General features: G+C 40.6%; 1 protein-coding gene across 2 annotated transcripts in view; it reads left to right on the top strand.

Annotated features, from left to right (window-relative positions):
- Positions 1–19,379, top strand: part of LOC106582846 (contactin-4) — an 84,297-nt gene extending 64,918 nt beyond the window's left edge. For both annotated transcript variants that reach the window (XM_014166359.2, XM_014166361.2), the window contains exons 12-23: positions 5,117–5,244; positions 6,201–6,373; positions 9,004–9,121; positions 9,562–9,720; positions 10,102–10,251; positions 11,410–11,480; positions 12,051–12,285; positions 12,402–12,517; positions 13,374–13,554; positions 16,815–16,927; positions 17,889–18,057; positions 18,216–19,379. In XM_014166359.2, coding sequence (XP_014021834.1) covers positions 5,117–5,244; positions 6,201–6,373; positions 9,004–9,121; positions 9,562–9,720; positions 10,102–10,251; positions 11,410–11,480; positions 12,051–12,285; positions 12,402–12,517; positions 13,374–13,554; positions 16,815–16,927; positions 17,889–18,057; positions 18,216–18,301 — 1,699 coding nt within the window. In that variant the 3' untranslated portion in view covers positions 18,302–19,379. The remainder of the gene's footprint in view (positions 1–5,116; positions 5,245–6,200; positions 6,374–9,003; positions 9,122–9,561; positions 9,721–10,101; positions 10,252–11,409; positions 11,481–12,050; positions 12,286–12,401; positions 12,518–13,373; positions 13,555–16,814; positions 16,928–17,888; positions 18,058–18,215) is intronic.
- Positions 19,380–27,831: the final 8,452 nt, after the last annotated feature.

Raw genomic sequence — 27,831 nt, 5'->3', positions numbered from 1 at the left:
GTGTATGTCCAGTATACTACTGCCTACCTTATGAGTCACCCATGTTATGATTTACTCTCTAATCTCACTCAGCAGCTATATACTGGCTTCTGTGTGTGTGTGCGCATGCGCGTGTGTGGGTGGGTGTGTGTATATGTGCATGAGTGAGTGGTTGAGAGAAGGAGAGGGGGAAAAGGTGAGAGCTTATTCTCACCAGCAATATTCTGTTTATTGTACTCCTCTCACACCCCGGCATATACTCCCTCCAATTCTGCATCTTTAATTTGGGTGGTGTGGTTGAGTCAGACGGATTGTGAAAAGGAGCCTTGGTGATACTGCCATGTTATTCTCCTTAGTCTCCTGCTTTAGGGCTGTGGCCCGAATCAATATGTGCTGCCACATTTCCATAGTATTTCCGTAACTCAGTGGTCCTGCCTCAACATGTGAGCAGAGCGATTGATTAGTTACTGTATCATATTCCACGGAGCGGTCATGGGGAAAAGGAGAAAGAAGTGATTACACAGGCTGTGCATCTGGACGAGAATAGAAAATGCACGGCGTGGAACGGCGTTTCTTTCTTAAAGCAGATAGTTCTTTACGTTTTGTATTTGTTTTGCAGCTCATTGCCCCTCAGGTCATGTTCTCAACGCGCCTCCATCACTCAATGTTTGATATTTTTGTCAATAAATCAGCGCAAAGCACCCTATGTCAGCCATGCTCTCTGGGTCTCAGCTCAGCTGGAGCGAGTACGTATTTATTTTTAAGAGCTGCAGTGAAATTGTTTGATTTCTGAGCTCGCAGCTCACAGCCTTTGTGTTTGATTTGCTGAAACAGAAGGTCACGATAGCTAGGAGTTCTCAGCATCTTTTATGCATGTGTTTACATTGTGTTCGTTCAAAAATAACGTACTAGCATTGGACACCCCGTGGCCTCTGGTGTTTGTGGAATATGGCAAACAACGAATAGAAACCACTGCTGTGTTATGAGGTTGCTTTTGTGATGTGTGACGTAAACCACTTTTTAATCTAGTTTGTTACACTTGACATAATTGGGGATTATGTCGCAAGTAGATTAAGTCAATAATATCAAAGAGAACAATGGTCCTAGAGCTGGAACGATAAACAGAAAAATGACTGACACTGACCGTACCAAACATTTATCGAGGACATTTTACTGTCATGATAAGTAGCCTATACTAGTGAAATGTGAAGTTTTCAATGAAATACTGTAAGTCTGCTTATGTCGGCTACAATGGATAGTTACAACATTCAAAGTAGTAGTAGTAGTTCTAAGGGTACGGTAATAATCCAAAAGTACACTCTTAGAAAAAAGGGTTCCAAAAGGAGTCTTTAGCTGTCTGCATAGGAGAACCCTTTTTTTGTACACCTTTATTTAAAAAGGCAAGTCAGTTAAGAACAAATTCTTATTTACAATGACGGCCTACCGGGGAACAGTGGGTTAACTGCCTTGTTCAGGGGCAGAACGACAGATTTTCACCTTGTCAGCTCGGGGATTCGATCTTGCAACCTTTCGGTTACTAGTTCAATGCTCTAACCACTAAGCTACCTGCTGTTCCATATAGAACCCTCTGTGCAAGAGGTTCTACATGCAACCCAATAGGGTTCTACCTGGAACCAAAAAGGATCTACCGGGAACCAAAAATGGTTCTTCAAAGGGTTCTCTAATGGGGACAGGGGAAGAACCCTTTTAGGTTCTAGCACCTTTTAAAGTGTAGGCTAACCGGTGCACATTTATGTTATAAACTTAGCCTTCCATTTATCGTTATTGTGATATTTCAGTCAATTTATCGTAATATGGAGAGAAAAAAAATTGCCCAGCTCTAAATGGTCCCTGATTAGTATTTCAGTCATGTGCCTTTCAACCATTGTTGCTCTAGTTCCCTTGGTTTCTCACTGAGTCCATATACCCAGCTACAAGAGAGACGGCTCTCCAGTCCTATCTGCTTTCATTACCTTTTGGAAATGTATTTTAGTGTTTCGATAGGATCTCACACATGGTGGATTTTCATGAAATTGAATACATAGAATGGTCCTTTGGAGGAAGGATTTTTTACATTTGTATCTAAAAGCATAATTGAGAAAGAATTAATCAAATTTGGCATATTTGTGACATTTTGGCCTCACCCAGGCCTTCTTTAAGTCCATAATGTTTCATCTGTAGGTGCTACAAAGCAAAAATCGGTGGCATGCGAAGCTTTACTGCATGCTCTGTAATATGAGTAATATTTGCACGTACTTCAGGGGTACGCGCAATGCCGTCGGGGGTACGCCAAATGAAAATGTGATTCACATTATTTTTGTTTCACATTTTCAAACAGTCCTTTTATATTTTCCAATGGGGCTATACATTTGGGTGAGGTTTTTTTCTCGCCTGAGTAGCCTCGTTTCACTGGCAATTTTTTTTAATTAAACCATCTAGTGTTCAGCGAAATAACAACAATGTCAAATTCAGATAGCCTAGTCAAATAATTAACATCCAATCACATTAACCATTACTGTCTCGCGGGAATTCCACTAACGGTCCGTATGTAGCCAAACGTAGCGGCTGCTCATGTTGGTATCTGTACTGATGGCGCAAAAGCCATGACAGGAAGTTGAGTGGTAACACGCGTGCAAGCAGTTGCTCCCGATGCCACTTGGGTGCACTGCAGCCTCCACCGAGAGGCTCTTGCTGCCAAGGGAATGCCTGACAGCTTGAAAGATGTTAACTTTGTTAAAGCAAGGCCCCTGAACTCTCCTGTATTTTCTGAGCTATGCAATGATATGATATGGGCAGTGACCATGTAATGCTTTTACAACATACAGAAGTGGCGCTGGTTATCAAGGGGCAAAGTATTGACACGTTTTTTTTAATTGAGAGACAAGCTTAAAGTTTTCTTTACTGACCAGAATTTTCACTTGTCTGACTGCTTGCATGATGACGAGTTTCTCACACGAATGGCCTATCTGGGTGATGTTTTTCTCACCTGAAATATCTGAATCTAGGCTTACAGGGACTCTCCGCCACTATATTCAATGTACGGGACAAAATTGAGGCTATGATTAAGAAGTTGGAGCTCTTCTCTGTCTGCATTAACAAGGACAACACACAGGTCTTTCCATCATTGTATGATTTTTTGGTGTGCAAATGAACTCAAGCTTACCAATGTCAAATGTGATATAGCGAAGCACCTGAGTGAGTTGGGTGCGCAATTACGCATGTACTTTCCCATAACGGATGACACAAACAACTGGATTCGTTATCCCTTTCATGCCCTGCTTCCAGTCCACTTACCGATATCTGAACAAGAGAGCCTCATCGAAATTGCAACAAGCGGATCTGTGAAAATGGAATTTAATCAGAAGCCACTGACAGATATCTGGATTGGGCTGCGCTGAGTATCCTGCCTTGGAAAATCGCACTGTTAAGACACTGATGCCCTTTGTAACCACGTACCTACAGTATGTGAGAGTGAATTCTCGGCCCTCACTAGCATAAAAAAACGAAATACAGACACAGACTGTTTGTGGAAAATAATTGAAGACTGAGACTCTCTCCAATACAACCCAACATTGCAGAGTTATATGCATCCTTTCAAGCACACCCTTCTCATTAACCTGTGGTGAGTTATTCAGAATTTTCGATGAACAAAAGGTTTATATGTAAGATAGGTAAATAAAGAGCAAAATTATTGATTATTATTATATTATTATTTGTGCCCTGGTTCTATAAGAGCTCTTTGACACTTCCCACGAACCGGGTTGTGACAAAAGCTCACACTCATTCTTATGTTTAATAAATGTATCATATGTGTGTGTGTGTAGCAGGCTTACAATGATGGCAAAAAAACACATTTGAGAGTGCGCAGATTTTGGTGCTAGAGGGGGTACGCTGCTGGAGGTTGAATATTGGAAGGGGTACGGGACTATAAAAAGTTTGGGAACCAATGGTGTAGATGAAGGGGAGGAGACGTATTAAAGAAGGATTTTTAAGCCTAGAGACAATTGAGACATGGATTGTGTATGTGTGCCATTCTGAGGATGAATGGGCAAGACAAAGCATATATATATATATATATATATATATATATTTATAACCTTTATTTAACTAGGCAAGTCAGGCCAAACCCTCCCCTAACCCAGGCGATGCTGGGCCAATTGTGCACCTTCCTATGGAACTCCTGATCACAGCCGGTTGAGCTTGGGATGCCTCTAACACTGAGATGTAGTGCCTTAGACCACTGCGCCACTCAGGAGCGTAATATTTAAGTGCCTTTGAACGGGGTATGGTAGTAGGTGCCAGGCGCACTGGTTTGAGTGTGTCCAAAACTGCAACGCTGCTGGGTTTGTCATGCTCAACAGTTTCCTGAAGGTATCATGAATGGTCCACCACCCAAACAACATCTAGCCAACTTGACACAACTGTGGGAAGCATTGGGGTCAACACAGGCCAGCATCCCTGTGGAATTCCTTCGACACCTTATAGAATCCATGGCCCGACGAATTGAGGCTGTTCTGACGGAAAAAGAGGGTGCAACTCAATATTAGGAAGGCGGTCCTAATGTTTTGTACACTCAGTGTATGCCAACATCCCTGCAAAGGACCATTCTATGGATTGCATTTTGTGAATATTTCTAAAACCATGGACTTTTTTGTCCTGGTTATGTGAGGAATCACTCACATGTTGTATAACGATAAGGCTGCAGGTAAAGATTCCCATTAGTGAATCATCTCCCCCGTTATTCTGCTCTCTTCTCCTTCCCCTGTCCTCATTTTGGCCTTAGTGTCCCACTGTGTATCCTATTAAAATACGCATTTAATCTTTTGTGCTGTCAATAGCATGGCGACCCTACAGCAAATCTGTTCTGCTTCAACTAAGATAATTGCTCTCTGCAAATGTGCTTGTAGAGAATTCAATCTTCCAGATAATTACGTTTTTATTCATGAAATAGTTGTCGTTCAAACTCCAGCATGGATATAGGAATGGATGTGATATGAAAGTGTTGATGTAATTGTATGCTTATCCTCATTTATCAATCACTAATATAGTATTTCAAATCCCAATATAACCCAGCAAGGGCTATCAAATCATTATTGATCCTGATAACAACAGTTGTCTGTTCTTTCATTCTTGTCAGACGGACCATCATGGAGGATGGAACTCTCCGTATCAGCAACATCAGCGAATCAGACGGAGGGAGGTACACCTGTGTGGCCAGGAACCCCTTTGGGACATCAAGCAGTACTGGTACTCTGGTGGTGAAAGGTACTTTTCCGGACACAGATTTCACTACCTTTTAAGCAGATGGTTTAAACCTGTTTAGAGAAGGAAAAAAAATACTAAGCCAAGCATGAAATTGATAATGAAATGTATAGTTGTTTTATGTTCCTGCTGGTTTGACAGAAACATAACTCATCCTTGGTTTTGTCAGCTGTGAGTTATTGGTCACACAGCGGAGGGTAGAAAATCCCTATATCTATAGTAGTGAGGAGAGAGATGTTCTGTTCCATCCAAGTCAGACATTGCATGTTAATTTTAAAAGAACTGCTGCTGCATATTTCAATTTGGCTGTTCTAATTTCTGATAGTTATACATGGATTATTAGTCACGCCCTGACCTTAGAGAGACGTTTTATTTCTCTATTTGGTTAGGTCAGGGTGTGATGTGGGGTGGGCATTCTATGTTGTCTATTTCTTTGTTTTGGCCGAGTATGGTTCCCAATCAGAGGCAGCTGTCTATCGTTGTCTCTGATTGGGAATCATACTTAGGCAGCCTTTTCCCACCTGTGTTTTGTGGTTAGTTATTTTCTGTTTAGTATCTGTTACCTGACAGAACTGTTCACTTTGTTACTTTGTTCAAGTGTTTCGTTGATCAATAAAAATCATGAACACTTTCCACGCTGCGCTTTGGTCCACTCATTCTGACGAGAGCCGTTACATTATTCATTTTTTCCTTAATTTGACACCATGATTGCATTTAGTTGAATTATTCAGTCTCAAGACTATATCAATAAAACATCATGAAAAAACATGTAATAGGATTGAGAGGAAGACACTTCCCAATGGGAGCAATTTAAGATCAATTTGTTACATTAGTAGTAGGGGAGGCTGCCTCTGCATTGAACCATCTTGTCTAAAGTACATTTTGTCCAGCTGCAGGTTTATATTCATATTCAAGGTAAACATGATCCTGTGTGTTTGTTTTTCTGTATTCTCAAATAGAGCCAACCAAGATAACAGTTCCACCGCTGAGTGTGGATGCCACTGTGGGAGAGAGCATCGTGTTGCCATGTGAAGTGTCTGGAGACTCCTCCCTGGATCCCACCTTTAAGTGGTTCTTCAACGGCAAGCTCATCGATTTCAACAGACAGGACCACTTTGAGATGATAGGAGTGGTATGTACCTGCTACCTGTACTGTACAGGAGACAGCACACAGTCTCTTCTCGCAAGCTTCATAGCTTGGACAGTAAAGCTACACCTTATATGAACATGTTAGAATATTTACAACTTCCACACACAAGCCTCCTTGTACAGTATCATTACACCAACACCTACAGTGCGTTCAGAAAGTATTCACACCCCTTGACTTTTTCCACGTTTTCTTGTGTTACATTTAAAATGTATTAAATTGAGATTTGGTGTCACTGACCAACACACAATACCCCATAATGTCAAAGTGGAATTATGTTTTTTGTAATTTTTACAAATTAATAAAAAAGGAAAGCTGAAATGTCTTGAGTTAATAAGTATTCCACCTCTTTGTTATGCCAAGCCTTAACAAATTCAGGTATTAAATATTTGCTTAACAAGTCACATAAGTTGCATGGACTCACTCTGTGTGCAATAATAGTGTTTAACATTATTTTTGAATGACTACCTCATCTCTGTACCCCACACATACAATTATCTGTATGGTCCCTCAGTCGAGCAGTGAATTTCAAACCGAAATATAACCACAAAGACCAGGGAGTTTTTCCAGTGCCTTGCAAAGAAGGGCACCTATTGGTAGATGGGTAAAAAAAAGCAGACATTGAATATCCCTTTGAGCATGGTGAAGTTATGAATTACACTTTGGATGGTATATCAATACTCCCAGTCACTACAAAGATACAGGTGTCCTTCCTGACTCAGTTGCTGGAGAGGAAAGAAACCGCTCAGGGATTTCACCATGAGGCTATTGGTGACTTTAATACGGTTACAGAGTTTAATGGCTCTGATAGGAGATCTGAGGATGGATCAACAACATTGTAGTTACTCCACAATACTAACCTTAATGACTGTCATGGGCGTCGTAAGGATTGGACCAAGGCGCAGCGGGTAAAGTGCTCATCTTCTTAATTTATTTAAAGATAACACTTAAACAAAATAAACAAAACAACGAAACAGTTCCGTAAGGCAACACAGGATATACAGGAAAACAACCACCCACAAAACACAAGTGAAACAAACACAACTAAATATGGCCTCCAATTAGAGACAACGACAACCAGCTGCTTCTAATTGGAGGTCATTATCAAAAACCCAACATAGAAATAGAAAACTAGATATAAACATAGAAATAGAGAACATATAACCTAAACCCAAAAACACCGAAACACACAAAACAAACACCCCCTGCCACGCCCTGACCAAACTACAATGACAAATAACCCCTTTTACTGGTCAGGACGTGACAGAATTAAAAGGAGGAAGACTATACAGAATACAAATATTCCAAAACATGTATCCTGTTTGCAATAATGCACTAAATTAAAACTGCAAAGAATTTGGCAAAGAAATGCACTATGTTCTGAATACAAAGTGTTATGTTTGGGGCAAATCCAACACAACACATCAAACATTGTGATGGTGGCGGCATCATGTTATGGGCATGCTTATCATTGGCTAGAACTAGAGTTTTTTTTAGGATAAAAGAAACGGAATAGAGGTAAGCACAGGAGAAAATCCTAGAGGAAAACCTGGTTCAGTCTGCTTCCCAACAGACACTGGGAGACAAATTCACCTTTCTGCAGGACAATAACCTAAAACACAAGGCCAAACATACACTGGAGTTGCTTACCAAGACAACATTAAATTGTTTCTAAGTGACCTAGTTACAATTTTGAATTAAATCAGCTTGAAAATCTATTGCTGTCTAGTAATGATCAACAACCAATTTGACAGAACTTGAAGAGTAAAACAAAATTGTAATGTGCAAATATTACACAATCCAGGTGTGCAAAGCTCTTAGACTTACTAGAAAGACTCCTAGCTGTAATCGCTGCCAAAGGTGATTGTAACGTGTATTGACTTAGGGGTGTGAATATTTCTGTGTTTCATTTTCAATACATTTGCAAACATTTCTAAAACCATGTTTTCACTTTGTCATTATGGGGTATTGTGTGTAGATGGGTGAAAAAAAACAACTATTTAATCCATTTTGAATCCCGACTGTAACACAACAAAATGTGGAATAAGTCAAGCGGTATGAATACTTTCTGAAGGCACTGTTCATCTCAGACAAGACTAAGGCATTTAACATGGAGACCTGGCCAGGTAAAACTTGTGGACATGAAGATTAAAACAACCAGTCTGTTGCTGATCTTATGAGTAAATCACCTGACACTCCAGTGAACAAAGGCACACAAATCTGTCTGACTGCAGGATTTATCCTCTGGTCTGCTGAGCACACAAAGACCCTGCACTAAAACGGCCTGTATAACACTGACATTTTCACTGTGAGCATCATTTGGCAGAGCTCTTAAACTTCAGGAAGTGTATTTTTTTGGTTTTTAACGCAAGGAGTGTTGAAATCAGTGTCACTCCAATGTTCCTACCTGCTCTTTTCTCTGACTGTTGTATGTAGACTGACCTTTCTGCTACTGCAATAGCATACATGGGATAAAAAAAAATCTATCATAATGTATACTGTATAAGTAGTACGAAAGGTGCTACACAGCTGGAAAAATATACATTGAATGACTGTATTTTGAGACACTAGTATTGTTGTGAAATTGCACACTTTTTCTGTTCTATTGTCATCAGGGATCAGCTGGTGATCTGATGGTCAGGAATATTCAGCTAAAGCATTCTGGAAAGTATGTGTGCATGGTACACACTGTGGTGGACAGTGTTTCAGCAGCAGCCCACCTGATTGTCAGAGGTACGCACGCACTTCCTCCCTGTGATGATACTTTGATTTACTGGCATGCTGTAGCACTCATAAAGATATACCATATCTAGGGTAGCACCCATCTAAAGAGGAATTAGACATCCTCAGACATGATCACCCGTTCTATTAATTCCCTTTACTTCAGCCAACTATTCTGGGTGACAGTCATTCAGTGTTAAATAATGACTACAGGAGCATCTGAAAATCAATGCATAAATTTTCCTCTTCTCCTTCCTTTTGGAATCCTTTTGTATTTCCCTTCATCAACTGAAGGATCTTTATCTCTGCTGTGTGAAATATTAAATGTCTCTCTCTCTTTTGTGGGCAGACTGCTCTAACCTTGCCATCCTTTTTTGGCTGACACAATAGAACTATTTGACAGTGGTTGTCCTTGTCTCCCTGTTCTGTCCCTGTGCTGCTGGTTATTTCAGGGCCTCCCGGTGCCCCAGAGGGCCTTATTGTGGGGGAAATCACTGACTCCACTGCCCAGCTCTCCTGGGAGTCTGGGCCTGACAACCACAGCCCTGTCACCACATACAGCATCCAGGCCAGGACCCCCTTCTCCATAGGCTGGCAGGCCGTCAGGACAGGTAGCTACAATGCCAGCCCATCCCTCACGGACACTGTTTACAGATGTAGGATCTTAATTTGATCACCCTGTTGCAGGAGGACATTCTTGCAATGCAGGAAATGTAGAACTTGTAGTGTATTTGAGGTTTAAAAAGGCATCTGAAGTTTGTAATTTCCACTTTAAAATGTCTGTACTATCAGAATACTGTGGGAACAGTCAGCTTTGGGGATGAATGATGTGAACAGGAGTATTTATCTTTAATCATTCGTTATCTTGGGGGCCTTCTTGGATAAGTTATATTGACATTAATTGTATCACAGGCAGTCTTTGATAACATGAATGTGTTTTGTTGGTGGATGAGAATCAATATGTATTTAAATTCTAAATTCTTTAATCCTAGTTCCTGATTCTGTGCCTGGACAGATGTTTCATGCAACGGTGATAGATTTGAACCCCTGGGTGGATTACGAATTCAGGGTGGTGGCTAGCAACAGTGTGGGTGTTGGAGAGCCCAGCATGCAATCCAAGCAGATTCGAACAAAAGCGGCAGGTACATTCTCATTTCTCTTTTTCCTCTTGTGGTGAATCTATCAACCCCACAGTGGAAATGTAATTTAACGGTCTGATTAGTTTCATTTTGCATTGAGTGTTTCGTTCAGCCCCTGATGAATTTCACCATGTAGAACCCACATACACTTTTCACGCCAGTCCATTGGTTATTGTACCTTTCTCATCGCTAATTACGTGTAATGAAGACAGAATCAGCTCTGTTCCAATTTGACTGACACAGAGACAGATGTTAATAATTTACCTAATAGGAAAAGAAAGTGAGAGATAATTTATTCATGTGTTTAGACCACGTGGCCATTGACACTTGAAACTTTTGCTTGTCAGATTAGAACTACCCGAGCAGGAGGCATCATCCCTTTTAAGCATTTAGATGCTGTTTACATCAGCACTCAGGAATTCCTGCCATTATTAATTCATGTCAGCAGCATCAACAGGAGCCGTGTGAAATACCCACGCATGCCATAAGGCAATGACTTGAAAGTGTCTATTCTGAGTGGGTTAGCAGAGTGCTTCCGCCTGGCCCACTGAATCACAAGGGAAGAGTATTCCTGCAGTGTGATACACTGTAGTAACAGCAGTAGCGTGCACTGGCGCTCATGCCTGTATCAACCCTAATTTAATTACATCAAAAAGCTAAGCCTTTGCTTTGAAACCGTACTGGGATGAGGGGCACTATGATAGTGATATCAAGGCTTCTGTATGGTTTCGGAGTAGTAGGGATTCAAATACATGCCTTTGCTCCAAGGAATACACACGCTTTTATTGTACACTGTCACGATTGTCGTAATAACATTCGGACTAAAGTGCAGCGTGATATGGGTTCCACATGTTTATTGAATGAAACGCACAAAAACAATAAAGAACAAACGAAATGTGAAGCAAATGAAGTGCTCACAGGCAACTACACATAAACAAGATCCCACCAAACACAGTGTGGAAATGGCTGCCTAAATATGATCCCCAATCAGAGACAACAAAGAAACAGCTGCCTCTGATTGGGAACCATACCAGGCCAACATAGAAATAAACAACCTAGGTTACCCTCCCTAGTCATACCCCTACCTAACCAAAATAGAGAATAAAAAGGCTCTCTATGGTCAGAGTGTGACAGACACTGTTGTTATTTTTGTCCATCCAGTTCCTGAAGTAGCACCAGGTAATGTGAGTGGAGGAGGAGGAAGGCGAGGAGAACTGGTTATCCAATGGGAGGTAAGCTTGCTGATCATCACAGATTTATAGAATACATTTATTATGACAGATCACTGTTCTTTCATTTACTTTTTAAAATTATTTATTTGATTTTCCTTCTATGTCAAGGACAATTACAAGATACAATACCTACAAATATGTACATTTCAAATCACTCTTCTGACATGAATGGGGTTTTGACAGAATTCTCTACGGCAATGTGACTTCAATTAAATGGGTTTAAATTAAAAGAAGAGCTGTCTTGCCTAGCTATTTGCCTGTTCCAAACGGCTCCCCTGGTGTGTAAATCAAAATGCAGATGCAGAGATGGTGGAAATTGTTTGTGCATAAATCTAGGACTATGTCTCAGAATGGGTGTTTCTATGGGTCTCTTAAAGGGAATTAACTTATCATGCAGAATGTGTAAATACTGTGTATATCTTTGGATATAATATATTATGTTGGGGTTGTGGTATTCCACTGTTCAGAATTTGACACTTCCAGTCAAGGTAGTAATTTGATATTCAGTTCAACCAATGGGAAGGGATAAGAATTGCTACAATTTATGGAGTCAAATTGTCTCTGTCTCAGCCAATACCAGAGGAGCTACAGAGTGGAGAGGAATTTGGATATGTTGTGGCTTTTCGTCCTCTTGGTACAAGCACATGGAAGCAGACTGTGCTGGCTTCACCTGATGCATCAAGATACACCTTCAGGAACGACAGCATCCCACCCCTCTCCCAATTTGAGGTGAAAGTTGGAGTTTACAACAACAAAGGAGAAGGCCCATCTAGCCATGTGGTTGTAGTGTATTCCGCAGAGGAAGGTTTGTTATTTTGACTATTTATCAAGTTGCTGATGAAATGGAAGCTTTGGGTTAGTTTGACTTGTATGTTTATACCATTCTTGATAATGTCTTTGGTCTAAATGTGTCATGCTTAGAGCCCTCTGAACCCCCGTCCAGAGTGTGGACCCGGACGCTGTCAGCCTCTGAAATCGAGGTGTACTGGGAACCCATCACCCAGACAGCCAGCAGTTGGAAGATCATTGGATATGAGGTATGAAACATATCCCAAGAATCATGATGCTGGTAGAGAGCAGAAAACAGCATGATAGATACAGTATTATCCTCACGATGATTGACTCAGCAATAGGTTGGCATGCATTTAAATAGAACTGCCAATGGCAAAAACGTGAAATTTCCCCTACACCGAAAAATACCTTGGGATACAAAGGTATATTTCTCACCATCTAATCTAGAGTGAAGAGGTTTGTCCACAGCTATTCCAGTCTCCCAAGCAATAGCGGTTCTGGGGGCGGGGGGCAGTGCCCCTGTGACAACAATTTTGGACCCCCTTGTGGCCCCCCTAAATGTGGAGTATGAAATAATTTTTACATAACACATTTTTGCTATCCTTCTTTTTTTACATCCGTTATTAGACCGTGGCAACGATGATGATTATGACCATGGTCTTTTGCCTGCAATGCAGTGAAGAAAATGATATGACAACAATAACGTCTAATATAACTGGCCCCTCTAACAGTACAACTGGCCCCAGCTTGGCCCCCCCAGTTGAAATGGTCTAGAACCGCCACTGCTCCCAAGGAGCGTAATACGCTGGCTGCTTCCCTGCCTGAGTAGTGTTCTATAAATCACCCCTCACAAGTGTGAACATCAAATATCAATTTCCTCCACAACCAACACTGTCCCTAATGGCAGAACAACCTGAGGATCCTTGCCCATTTTCCCCTTAGTATAGCCCAGGACTGTCTGGCTGTAGAGATGGCCCAGGTTGCTTGACCCCCATTGTGAACCTGGTTATCTGGTCCACAAACAACGGTGCTGGAAGTGTCTCTAATCCTGTTTTAATGCTGTCGGGAGGTCTGGAATAACCTTCATGTCTTTGGTTCCAGGTCCTTTGTTGGGAGGAGGGGATGCAGGAGAGTGACGCTGAGATGGTGAGGGTCACAGACACTGCAGCCCTTCTCTCTGGGCTCAAGGGCAGTACTGTGTATCTGATCTCCGTCAGGGCCCAGAACAGTGCTGGAGCAGGGCCTTCTAGCCCCGCCGTTAACGTCACCACCAAGAAACCACGTGAGTATTCTCTAAGATGGAATAGTTGTTACATGCAATTTGAGCATTTTTCTCTTTACAAGTTTGCTTTCACGTACATGAAGCCTGCATATCCAGCAGAGGTTCACATGAATGGAATTGTGGTGGTATGCAGCAGTATACAGTACAACTTCAATGGCTTCAGAGCCTCTGTGAATACTCTACATCAACAGCACTGCTGAGACAAAACATCATCATCTGGGTAAAGTTTTAACTGCATGTTAACTGCAAGACTAACGAATGGAATTGGATTATGTCATACCTACAAACGTGAATTAGCAGTGTAGTGGCCAGAAATGTTTTATATGTGTATATTATAAATACATCACATGTGACTAATAAGACTATGCAATTAGCCTATTTAAATGTTTATCTGACTCATAAAGATTATTAGCAATATGCAAGAGTTGAGTTACAGTAATAGGGCAAATGAAGGTCTGAGACTGGATTCCAAATACAACTGTATTTAACTACTTTGTAAAATGAATGGATTCACATTCAAGGCATAAAGCATAAGTTACAAGGCATTAACAAGCATTACAAGGCAATATTCGAAGCATGGTCAGTGAGAGAGACAGAAATCATAGCCTGAATGGCCATGCCCCAAAAGTCCATGGTGTGGAGAGAGAAAGAAAATCTCACCACAGCAGGTCAGGAACAAATAAGAGAAAGAACATTGAATCTTAGTCTTTTATAAGCATCTGAGTTGTTTGGATTCAAAACCTGAGTTGTTGACCAATAGTATTACTGTAAAGTTAACCTCCAATCAGATATCAGACCTACATGATGTAACCTCTGCTTCTCAGAGGTGAGACAATTGGGGTTGGCAAGACCAACACAGAGAATGCTACATTTTTAAGGCAACACATAGCACATTCTTGCATACAGTTGATAAGAAGTCACTTCTGGGTTTTTTTTATAAATAAAAAATGGGTGATAAGATGCTGTTTACCTTAACTACTCAGGGAGAGGAGACGTGTTTATGAGCTTATCAGAGTAAGATGCAATTATTCAACTACTAACTCTATCACAAAGCAATCAGCTCTCCCTACTTGTGTCATCTTCTATTCGAGACCCACTGGGCGCAGACGTCAGTTCAACATCTATTCCACGTTTGTTGCGTGGGAATAGGGCTGGGCAGTATACCATATTTTACTATATACCGGTATTGAAGCACGAACCGGTTTGGGTTTTTACTTTACCTTCTTTAGGGATTTGTCGTATCACATTTTTTTTGTTAAATGTGATACGCCGTGTGTACCATCCATTGTTAGAGTTCACTTCACTACTTGAGTCTTTTCTCCATGGCACTTTCCTAGCCCGCACCGTCACCAGTGTTGCCAACTTAGCGACTTTGTCGCTATATTTAGCGAGTATTCAGACCCCTCTAGCGAATCATTTTCAAAAAAGCGAATAGCGACAAATCTAGCGACTTTTTCTGGTGTTATTGGAGACTTTTGGAGACTCTGACATGAAAGCACGTATCGTTCTTACTCTTCTCAACGAGCAGCGGGTGCTGCTGTGGGCCCCACCCCTGTCCCAAAGCACTCACAGGTGGCCCAGTCCTCGCGCAGCAGTCCCTCCCAGCTGCAGTCAGAGCAGGAGATGTTCACCCCTCCGCGTCCAGACTGCAAATGAATCGCGCATGTGGGAAGCTGCCACTGGCTGATCCCGCCCTAGCTTACATTCAGGGTGGGATGTAAATGTAAAAAAACAAACCATTTTTTAAAAATGTAATTCAAAATAAAATAAAAAGCGAAGTAACTCCGCCAGAGTGTCTCTTTTGGGTTACTTTTGCTGGTCCCAAGCCCGGATAAAGGAGGTTTGCAATTGTGACATAAAAAAACCCAAGAATCAACAGAAGAACATTTATTTGTAGTTCTAAACATATTTCGGGTGTTTTTTACTCACTTTTTGTGTCACGATCGTGTGTCGAGACGGACCAAGGCGCAGCGGATGTTGAGTTCCACATTATTTATTATAGTGAAACTTTGAACAAAACAAATAAAGACACAATGAAACGTGACTAAGTGGTGCACAAACACAAAACAAGATCCCACAAAACACAGTAGGGAAATAGCTGCCTAAATATGATCCCCAATCAGAGATAACGATAAACAGCTGCCTCTGATTGGGAACCATACCAGGCCAACATAGACATAAAACAACCTAGATAACCCACCCTAGTCACACCCTGACCTAACCACCATAGAGAATAAAAGGCTCTCTATGGTCAGGGCGTGACATTTTGTCTCTCCCACGGCGTTATTCCTCTCTCCTACAGTGTCCATCACAATTACATGCACATGGCCAATTATGCAAATTAGGTGATGACGTCATTTAGCGACTTTTAGGACAGCCAATAGCTACTTTCCTTTCTGATAACGACGCTGTTTTCACTTTGCTTCTTATTATAAATACACTAGCATTCTATAGTTACATTGTTAGTTTGTGTTTCTTACATCTGAAAACAGCTAGTTTGTATTTTCTTAGCAAGTTTGGCCTACATCTTGTTTGCTGCTAATCGCTAGTTAGCTGTCTATCTAGCTAGCTAGCTAATAAATGTACTGAGTCAGAGCAAACGTAATTAGCTATACAGCCTGATAATACCAGTGATGGTGTAGACCTAAATCAGCATGTTTGTGCAACAGTATCTTACAAATTAAAGAGGAATACGCAAAGCATGAATATGAGAACATGCAATGAATCCAAAGATTACAGGGTCCCCTAAGAAACATATAATCAACAGTTTGGTTCCTACCCTGTTACAATAACTCCTCCCTGGCATCTATGTTCGGTGTCATGTCAAACAACACTGTATTCAAAGTGTGTATAGAATTAGAATAGTCATTCTATTTCCATGGAACCAACAGTTCACCCAAGTGTTTTGCACTAAATCGCAAGTCAAATCGCAATTGCAACATCTGAAAGGAGTGCAGGAAATGCAAAAGTTGATGAAAATGCAGAAAAATATTTTGGGTTGATGTTTAATCGAACAGTATAAAACAATTAGAATGGAGAAAGACCCATTGAAATCACTTAGAATGTATGTGTTGTCACCCTAGGATCACTCACTACTCATAAAGCAAATGTAGAACTTTTATTATTCAAAGTGTGCCCAGTGGGTAGTACCTTCAATTATGGGGATGTTTAAAGTGAGAAAGTAATTTTGAAGTAATTTCAGCTATTGACGGAATTGTACATGATTAGTTTGTGTGGCTTTATGATTGCATATCTTTCAGCACCAAGTCAACCTCCAGGGAATATTGAGTGGAACTTGACAAACTCCAAGATCTTTTTGAGTTGGGAGCATGTCAAGGCAATGGGAAATGAGTCTGAGGTGACAGGATACAAGGTGAGTGTTGTCAGTGTAATAGCAGAATCTTTCAAAACTAGGAAACAAATGCAGTTTGTTGGCTTACCTCAACAGCTGTCTTATCTATTAATGTCTCCCTGATTGCAGTGGAATTATAAATCTCAGCACTTCCAGTGTCACAAATGGATTGTCCATACAAAATTGTGTGGACAATCCGTACAAAATTAAATAGACTGTTCCTGGTGTTATGACACAAAACACATGTTTCTCCATTGTTCTGGGTTTCCACTGAGTATGTTTGATTGAAGGTCTGCCAAGTTTTGATATGGAAACACACAAAAATGTGTCCTTGTGGATAGCTGTTGAGGCAACACTTTCCCTAATGGTGGAACGCCCTGAGGATCCATTCTTTCCTGCCTTTTGATCCCTCTGAATGCTCAGTAGTAAAAAGTGTTTGAACCTGCGTAACAAGAAGCGTTTCATGTCATCTTGAGTATCTGAACTCTGAGAGCATTCAGCAGAGGATTATAACTCAGAAATGCTCCTGGTTTCTTTTAAAGTATTAATTTACAACGGAGCACCTTTTGCTAATTGATTGATCTGATGTGGCTCAGAGATATGAAAAAGAAGGTGAGGAATCCGCTGGGTGCCTGTGAAGCTCCACACTCAGACACTAGCCTCCATGGAGCACCACGGGGGCCACACTAGCACCTCACACTATAATTTGCAATTCATGTCATCCTCTGGAAAGGGGCTTCAGAAAAATACAAATACAATTTCTTAAGACTATTTGGCTGCACAAGAAAATACTTCTGTATTTTTTCTGAAGAGTTTGTCAGTCTCTTTCCCCCAAAAATACCTCCTCTTTCCAAAAAAAATCAAAAACAATACAGTGGCATTATCCAAAAATGACTAATTTCTCATTTATGTCAAACTACTGTGTCACTTAAGTTAGTTTTATTGATATCAGATACCATGATATTCCCTCTCCCGTCTCTAGGTGCTGTACCGTCAGAACTGGCTTGGGAAGACCAGCGTTGTGGAGACCAACAGGACCAGCATGGCGCTGCAGGTCCCCTCTGGTGAGGACTACCTCATTGAGATCAAAGCCCTGAGTGATGGAGGGGATGGCAGCAGCAGTGGCCCCATCAGGATACCAAAGATGTCCGGTAAGAGAGAACTGTTTTTGTCTTTCACCATTCACAGGATTCACTTTTGGTACAATCGATTCAAAGGTTTCCAGAGTGCCTTCAACAACATTCTGTCTCATAACAATGAATCCCACAGGTACTATGTGTTTGTTGATGTGTGTTTTTGTCTTTTTCAGGTCTTAACTCAAAGGGACATTTCAGCTCAGCTCCATGCAAGATCTGTGCAGTTATGTTTTTTATACTGTCAAAGTTGACTTTATAAGACTTAAACATGTAATGCCTTTAATGAACTCTAACTTTCAGAGTCAAGTACTCAGCAAAGGATGTGTTTTTCGTGTACTTTTCACTTCTCAAGAATGTGAAATCAACAGCTAACTATTTAGAGTATTCAACGCAGCTGCATTGCCTTATTGTATGCATTTTTTAAATTAATTTGTCAACCAAGCTTTTGAGTGTTTTATGTCTAGATTTTATGCCGAAAGGATAGGCTTTTACATATGAGAAGATTGTCAATCCTTAGAACAATCTACATGAGATATTTATATGGCGGAAATATGAAAGTAATCAAATGAAGGCGCAAACGTACCCCTTAATGATGTTTGTTACGTCCCTCAGTAATTACAAATCAAAATGTTTAGTTCCCCATGGCCGTGTCAAGCTTCTATTTAGAATGACATGATGTCCTTTTCTAATGGTAGAGATACAGTACCTTGCCTATGTGTGCCTCATTCCTGTGTTTTGGTGTGACCTGTTTGTTTGTTATTGTAATTGTTCTGTAAGAATGAGTCAACTGTGGAAACGACCATGGTTCACTCTGAGGTTGTCCTTTAATTCCTTAATGAAGCACAGTGACAGTATGATCTGTCTGGTGGCCATCAACATTCAGCAGATTCTGTGAAGAAAAAAATTTCACATATGCTATCGTCAACATTTAACAGTATCATAGGGCGGCGCACAATTGGCCCAGCGTCGCCTGGGTTAGGGGAGGGTTTGGCCGGGGTAGGCCATCATTGTAAATAAGAATTTGTTCTTAACTGACTTGACTAGTTAGAATAAAGGTTAAATAAAAATATGGCCATCACAGACATCTTGGATCAATATGCAGAACTATACAGAAAAACATGTTAATGTGCATTGATACAGTACCTGGGGAAGATTTTCTCAAACATTTTCGATTAATTCAACTCTTTCTCCATGGTTCGTAAATCAAGATATTTCAAGTTGTGGCTGAGTTGTGCTTGATAGGTGTTGCATAACTGTTTTAATACTATTGTATTAACAAACCAAACGTATCTCTGTGAGATGTAATTGAAAATGAATAAAAATGTTTCAAATTGAAATGTCTATTTTTAAATGTGTTTCATTTCCGGTGTGTGTTCCCTTTTGAAAGTGCCAGGGAGAATGACAGCCATCATTCACAGGAGTCGGTGTGACACCCTTCTGCATTAATGGTTACCATTCAGTTACCATCAACAGGTAGCTCACAACACTGACAGACAGCATGGCTGCTGTGCTTTCCCTTGCCAAGGTTTTATTTTTGAACACAATCAACATTTAACTGAATGCTCTGGTCCTTGCTTAGCATAACATTTACAAATCCAAATCCTGTAGTGTCAGTTCATGCATGCAATTTAGATTGTTTTAATCAGAATTGAAGTACCTGATTTCGATTTGATGCACTGCAACTGGCAGTGGACACTGACCCTACTAATGAAAGTGGCAGTTGCACCCACAAACCTTGCCCAGTGCTTTCCAGAGCCTAACACGTCATGATTACATAATGGTATAGAGGACATTAGGGTTAGGGTTAACTGTGCTATGTCTATTGAGAATATGACTGAACCTAACTTGGGTTAGACCAGAACATATTGTCTGGGAATAGCTACCTTGATGCTCTTGCTAATATTGCCCTATTATCAGATGCAGTGATGTCAAAACATTGAGAAGTATCAAGAGAAAATAATGTCTCCCTTCATGCTAACCCAGGGTGGTATTTGTAAGCAGCTCAATACTGCTGAACGTATGGGTATTGTGTGGATGTGCCTTCCCCACATGAAACAAATATCCTGCTTCTAATCTATATGGTTGCCTGGAGACAATCCATTCAAAGTCTTGTGCATAGTGATCGTTAATTATCAATAACTCAAGGTTAAACACTCTCATGAATACAGAAAATAGTGATTATTTTTCAGATACAGGAAAATCAACCTTCAAAATGTTCATGTTTTCAGAGGTCATGTCCCCTGTATGAACTCTGTTGAACACTACACTGCTACCATATGATTGAAGGCTCTCGTAATTTTTTCCAATCAGAACAACTTTCTCAGAAAACAAATTGACTTGCAATAAGCAATTAGAATGGTAAATTCAGAGGTAAACATTCACTAATCGGAATAGCGGGTGACAAAGGAAATCCACGGAACCGTTTGGAATCCAGTTAAATATTTGTCTAATTGTTGTTTCCTCCTGACAAACAATGTCATGTTGAATGCATGATATTGGAATGCTGATATCTGATATTGTATTTATTTATTTGAGGATATATTGCACGTCAACGTGACAAGAGACAAATTGATCAGCGCACACACAGGATGTACATCATAATGTGCCATGTAACATTTTCAATAGGATATTTAGGACAGCAAACGATACATAAAGTTATGTACCACATGGCAGATGACATTTCCAAGACGAGGCATGACACATGAAGACCGCGTGGTGGCTACATAGTAGAGGAAGTGCATTCCAGCCAGCCACACATTGGGAATAATCTTATCAAGTTGGTTGACAGGTAAGTGTCTGGATATGGACATTAATCTCCTGAGAACTGCTCGAATTCTGTGGAATACCCAGTGATTTCATAGCAGACGCTAGGCCGTCTGAAAATAGAAGCAGGTGTAGGAATGAAAGTAGAAGAAGTGTACTTAAAATGTCCCATGTCACGTTATGTTGCACAAAGGTACAGTATGTGTCTTAAATAAAACTGAGAATTGACCTTGATCTCTTAAGTGATTCTTTTTCATCACTATACCGTCCGTACTGTACGTCGATCATGAACTGCGAATTAATAGTACAGATCCCTTACCGTGGTTATTACTTATTCATATCCTGAGAGGGACATACAATACTACACCTTCAAAAAGGTTGTTTTCACAGTAACACTGTGAAGAGATATGATGCAGACCACCAGTAGGGGTTATATTCCTCATTGACAGAGTTTAGGTATACAGTATAAGTGTCATGGAGTGTAATACACAAGCCTTTCACCAAGTTTTTTTTGTCTTATAGCCTGAATTTAAAATGGATTACATTTTGATTTTGTGTCTCTGATCTACAGTACACACAATACCCCATAATGTTAAAGTTGCTTTTTAGCTTGTAGAACAGTTTTAATTAATAAAAAATGAAAAGCTGAAATGTCTTGAGTCAATAAGTATTCAACTCCTTTGTTATGGCAAGCCTAAATAAGTTCGGGAGTAAACATGTGCTTAACAAATCAAATAACTTGCATGGACTCATTCTGTGTTCAATAATAGTAGTTAACCATGATTTTTTATGACTTCCCCATCTCTGTACCCTGCACATACAATTAAGGTCCCTCAATCAAGTGGTGAATTGCAAGCACAGATTCAACCACAAAGACCAGGGAGTTTAAATTCACCTTTCAGCAGGACAATAACCTAAAACACAAGGCCAAATCAGTTCTATGTGAATGTTCCTGAGTGGCCGAGCAACAGTTTTGACTGAAATATTTTTGAAAATCTATGACAAGTCTTGAAAATTGTTGTCTAATCAAATTGTATTAGTCACATGCGCCGGGGTAGACCTGACAGTGAAATGCTTACTTACGAGCCCTTAACCAACAATGCAGTACAAATCAGAATAAGAAATAAAAGTAAGAAGTAAATAAGGACCAGCAGTAAAATAACAATAGTGAGACTATATACAGGGTGGTACCAGTACAGAGTCAATGTGCGGGGACACCGGTTAGTCAAGGTAATTGAGGTAATATGTACATGTAGGTAGAGTTATCAAAGTGACCATGCATAGATGATAAGAACAGAGAGTATCAGCAGTGTAAAAGGGGGGGGGGATATGCAAATAGTATTGGTAGCCATTTGATTAGATGTTCAGGAGTCTAATGGCTTGGGGGTAGAAGCTGTTTAGAAGCCTCTTGGACGTAGAGCTGGTGCTCCGGTACCGCTTGCCGTGCGGTAGCAGAGAGAACAATCTATGACTAGGGTAGCTGGAGTCTTTGACAATTAAAAATTTTGGGGTCGAAAGGGAGGTACAGCAATGATCAACAAACAATTTGACAGAGCTTGAAGAATGTTAAAAATAATAATGGGCAAATATTGTACAATCCAGCTGTGCAAGCTCTTAAGGACTTACCCAGAAAGACTCAAAGCTGTAGTCACTACCAACGGTGATTCTAACATGTATTGACTCAGGGGTGGGAATATTGATGTACATTTGATATTTCTGTATTTCATTTTCAATACATTTGCTAAAATTTCTAAAAAAACATGCTTTCACTTTCTCGTTATGGGGTATTGTGTGTACATGGGTGAGAAAAATATATTCAATACATTTGGAATTCAGCCTGTAACACAAAACGTTGAATAAGGGGTATGAATACTTTCTGAAGGCACTGTACAGTATATTAAGAATAGGACCATTGACCAGATTCCCAGATGTCACTATAAAAAATGATGATCTGTGACATTACTGATTAGTGCACCATTTATATTGGCCTTCACGACCCAGTCATGCTTTTCTTGGATTTCAATGGAGTCCCACCCCACCCCCCCCCCACCATCCACTGTCAATCTTAAATCATATAACAGTCTTATTCTTGACAATACTTAAATAGCTGTTAGATAGAGATCAGTTAATTCAAGTAGGGACAGATTAGACAGCCCCTTCTTAGGCCATGTAATGAATCTTATGCATAAGAACCAGAGAACATTTGGCCCAGATTTCTCACAGATAGCCACAGAAGTGGTGAAAGACCACTGCATATACACAAAGGAGACTCAATGTTTCGAGGAAGTCCAGGCAAATGCAATATTGAATAATGTTGGTGGTAAAAATGGTTTGTCGGAGTCAAATTCTGTTGTTGGATGTTAAAAAATAGTTTGGAATGGTTGAGATGTGTTGAAATCGGTGATTGATAAAACAGCAAATCTCTCTTAGAACTATGGAAGTAACCAAGTCCTGATCTCATGTCCACTCAAAACATCTGCAAATATTTGTGAAGGTTTAAAAATATATATATATATTCAAGAGAATAAGTAGTGGTTTTTAAAAGATGCAGGGTACAGAAGTTCTAAGACCCAGGTTAAAGCACTCATAATCTGCAAAATAGCACAAGCTACTTGGCCTGTAAATGCACATGAATAGTCAAGGTTCAGTACTGATAAAGCTGGTCTCAGGACTGGGAGCTATGACAGAGACATAATCTTTAAGGTAAACAGGATTAGAACTCAAAGGGAAAGCATTACCTTACCAACAGTGAGATAAAATTGAGTTTAAGTGTGTCAGGCACTCACAGTATGTGGTTGTCTCACCTAGGTATCTTAAGATGATTGCACTCACTGTATGTCGCTCTGAATAACAGTGTCTGCTAAATGACAAAAATGTCATGTAAATGTTAGCATGTTCAGTTCAGGACAATGTATGTACCCTATGTATGTTGGATTTTATGGGTGTAAGTGTGCAGTACCAAATCAACTGATGGTTATCTGTAAGGACTGACGCTGGAGACAAGAGGCAAGTACAGGGAGTGAAAATTTAATGGAAAACGGACATCAAACAGAGGAAGGACAGTGTCTGGACAGGGGGAATAAAACAACATTACGACAATAATGCTGACACGGGGAACAAAACTGAGGAACATACAGATATAGAGGGGGCAATCTACAATGTGAAGGAGTCCAGGTGAGTACAATGAGCGCAGATGCGCGTAATGATGGTGACAGGTGTGCATAATGAAGGGCAGCCTGGCGCCCTCGAGCACCAGAGAGGGGAAGCAGACATGACAGTACCTCCCCCTCTAGGGGCACCACCCTGCAACCCACCTGGGCGAGCCTGACAGGCCAACTGAGGCATGGGGGCTGGACAAGCCCGCTGAGGCGCAGAAGCCGGACGAGCCGGCTGAGGCGTGGGAGCCCGACAAGCCCGCTGAGGCGTGGGAGCCTGACGATCCCGCTGAGGCGTGGGAGCCTGATGGGTCGGTTGGGGCATGGGAGTCTGACGAGCCGGCTGAGGCATGACATGGGATGGGAGCCTGCCGAGCCAACCGAGGCAAGGAAACCTCTCAAGCCAGCTAAGGCGCCGAAGCCCTACAAGCCAGCTGAGGAACTCCTGGTTCCATCGGCGTCTGCACCCAGACCCGACGTCACCACCAAAACAAAAAACAAGAACTCCCTGATGCTTCAAATAATGGTGTCAGCATTCTGTAAGGACCGACGCTGGAGAGGAGAAGCAAGTACAGGCAGTGAACATTTAATGGACATCAAACAAAACAAGAACAGCGTCTGGATGGGGGGAACAAAACGACCTTACGACAATTATGCTGATAAGGGGAACAAAACTGAGGAACAGACAGAAATAGAGGGGGCAATCAACAACGTGAAGGAGTCCAGGTGAGTCCAATGAGCGCTGATGTGCATAATGATGGTGACAGGTGTGCGTAATGAAGGGCAGCCTGGCGCCCTCGAGGGCCAGAGAGGGGGAGCAGGAGCAGGTGTGACAGTTATCATAAATTGAGGAATTTGGAGCCATTGGTTCGCAGAATGGCACACTTTCAGAAAAAGAGTTCCATATAGAACCAAAAAGGGTTCTATTGATTGCTTCATATATGGAACTCTTTTGTAGGCTTCTTCTTCACTGAACCAATTGGTTCCATATATAACCCTTTACGGTGCCATTTATGAATTATGGCTGCTACTAATAGAATAGTAATATTAATAAGACAATTATATATTGAATAATAAAATAATGCACAAAAGAATACCAACATAGTTTTGATATGTTATTGTCATTATAGTCAAACTCAAACAAACAGTTTAGGGAATGCAAACATTGTTTGGAAATATGCACTGGTAGGCAGGGAGGCACTTTGTTTGAATGATGGCCCATGCCAATCTTGGTAACTCTGAATGCCTTCAGAGGGTTTATATATTCTTTATGGAACAGTACTGTATGGGTTATTTCCTGGCTGGTTCCTGAGAAGAAGAAAAAAGGAGCATAAACATGAGTCAATCTTATACCTGCAAGAATGAAGGAAAAATGCTGTGCAGACATAATTATTATGATGTAGAAGACCAACTTTACATGCAGTTGCTGACATCAGTAGCAATGATATTTGGGTTCAGCGGCAACATAGCTAGTCCCTTTTTATGAAAAGGGTTCTTCCATTTTAACCAAAGAACGAAAAGGTTCTATGTAGGTGTGCATATTGTCAAGTCAATCTGTAAGGTCAACTCTAAAGGGTTGATACATTGAGATTTTGATAGTAGTTGACATTATGGCAAACAAAAAATTCATTCAAAAATGTAAGTAAAAAACATATAGTTGCAATAAACTGTCTAAACAATACAAAATGTTATGTGGCCACCTTTGATTAAAAAAATGTATACAATTTAAGAACCCATAGCAGCCGTCGACAGACTTTAAAAAAATGACTGTAAAAGACCTTGTTTTTCAAATAATAATATCTGTCAACATGGCAAAATTAACTTGCAAACAACCTGTTGTGGTATTTGCGGGGCTGTTGTCATCAACCAGAAACCGGAAGCAGGGTATGCTGTCATTTTACTTTTCAAAAAAAGACTCACTTCATCAAAAGGATGGCACCGAAGCGGACACGACTTTTCACTGTGAAAGAGGCTGTATACAGGGTACCGTACTAAACCGCAGGGTACCGTACTAAACCACAAATTACCTCTAAATCCCGCAGCATAATCTCAAAACGTTTAGTTGAGCAACCACTGTATATGTTGGTTGGTGATACAGCTAACTAGTTGGATATTTTGTCTAATTTCTACCGATGTAATTCATATGGAAACAGCCCAAGCTGCTTGGGCCGTTTCCACATGAATTACATTGGTAGAAACAAGACAAAACAACCAACTAGTTAGCTAGCTGACTATATAAGGCTAAAAACTGCAACTATTGCCATGAGTCAGAGAGCAATCATTCAAACTGCACCGCTGATGTGCTCGCCTGTACAAACCAAGTGATCATGACAGGATTTGCTAATCTGAGAGCTATTCCCCAAATTTCAGAGCATCAATTATTGACAGCACCAAACATATACAGTTGAAGTCGGAAGTTTTCATACACCTTAGCCAAATACATTTAAACTCAGTTTTTCACAATTCCTGACATTTAATCCGAGTACAAATTCCCTGTGTTAGGTCAGTTAGAATCACCACTTTATTTTAAGAATGTGAAATGTCAGAATAATAGTAGAGAGAATTAATTATTTCAGCTTTTATTTCTTTCATCACATTCCCAGTGGGTCAGAAGTTTACATACACTCAATTAGTATTTGGTAGCATTGCCTTTAATTGTTTAACTTGGGTCAAACATTTTGGGTAGCCTTCCACAAGCTTTTGTGAAGTGCACCAGTCCCTCCTGCAGCAAAGCACCCCCACAACATGATGCTGCCACCCCCGTGCTTCATGGTTGGGATGGTGTTCTTCGGCTTGCAAGCTTCACACTTTTTCCTCCAAACATAACGATGGTCATTATGGCCAAACAGGTCTATTTTTCTTTCATCAGACCAGAGGACATTTCTCCAAAAAGTACAATCTTTGTCTCCATGTGCAGTTGCAAACCATAGTCGGGCTTTTTTATGGCGGTTTTGGAGCAGTGGCTTCTTCCTTGCTGAGCGGCCTTTCAGGTTATGTTGATATAGGACTCGTTTTACTGTGGATATAGATATTTTTCCGCACCAAAGTATGTTCATCTCTAGGAGACAGAACGTGTCTCCTTCCTGAGCGGTATGATGGCTGCGTGGTTCCATGGTGTTTATACTTGCGTACTATTGTTTGTAGAGTTGAACGTGGTACCTTCAGGGGTTTGGAAATTGCTCCCAAGGATGAATCACACTTGTGGAAGTTTACAAATGTTTTTCTGAGGTCTTGGATGATTTCTTTTGATTTTCCCAAGAGGCACTGAGTTTGAAGGTAGGCCTCGAAATACATCCACAGGTACACCTCCAGTTGACTCAAATGATGTCAATTAGACTATCAGAAGCTTCTAAAGCCATGACATAATTTTCTGGAATATTCCAAGCTGTTTAAAGGCACAGTCAACTTAGTGTATGTAATATTCTGACCTACTGAAATTGTGATACAGTTTATTATAAGTGAAATAATCTGTCTGTAAACAATTGTTGGGAAAATGACTTGTGTCATGCACAAAGTAGATGTCCTAACCGACTTGCCAAAACTATAGTTTGTTAACAATACATTTGTGGAGTGGTTGAAAAACGAGTTTTAATGACTCCAACCTAAGTGCATGTAAACTTCTGACTTCAACTGTATCTGCCGTATTACTTATTTCACGCACCTCGACATCACCGCTTTTCAAGATGCAGGATGCACCTGAGGTCAATTTCGAGTCTCATAGCAAAGCGTCTGAGTACTTATGTAAATAAGGTATTTCTGTTTTTGAGTTTTAATACATTTGCAAACATTTCTAAAAACATGTTCTCACTTTGTCATTATGGGTTATTCTGTGTAGATTGTTGATGAAAAACATTTATTTAATCCATTTTAG

This window comes from Salmo salar, chromosome ssa22 (assembly GCF_905237065.1).
Source record: "Salmo salar chromosome ssa22, Ssal_v3.1, whole genome shotgun sequence".
Classification (NCBI taxonomy): Eukaryota; Metazoa; Chordata; class Actinopteri; order Salmoniformes; family Salmonidae; genus Salmo; species Salmo salar.
This window is presented reverse-complemented; position numbering and strand designations above follow the sequence as displayed.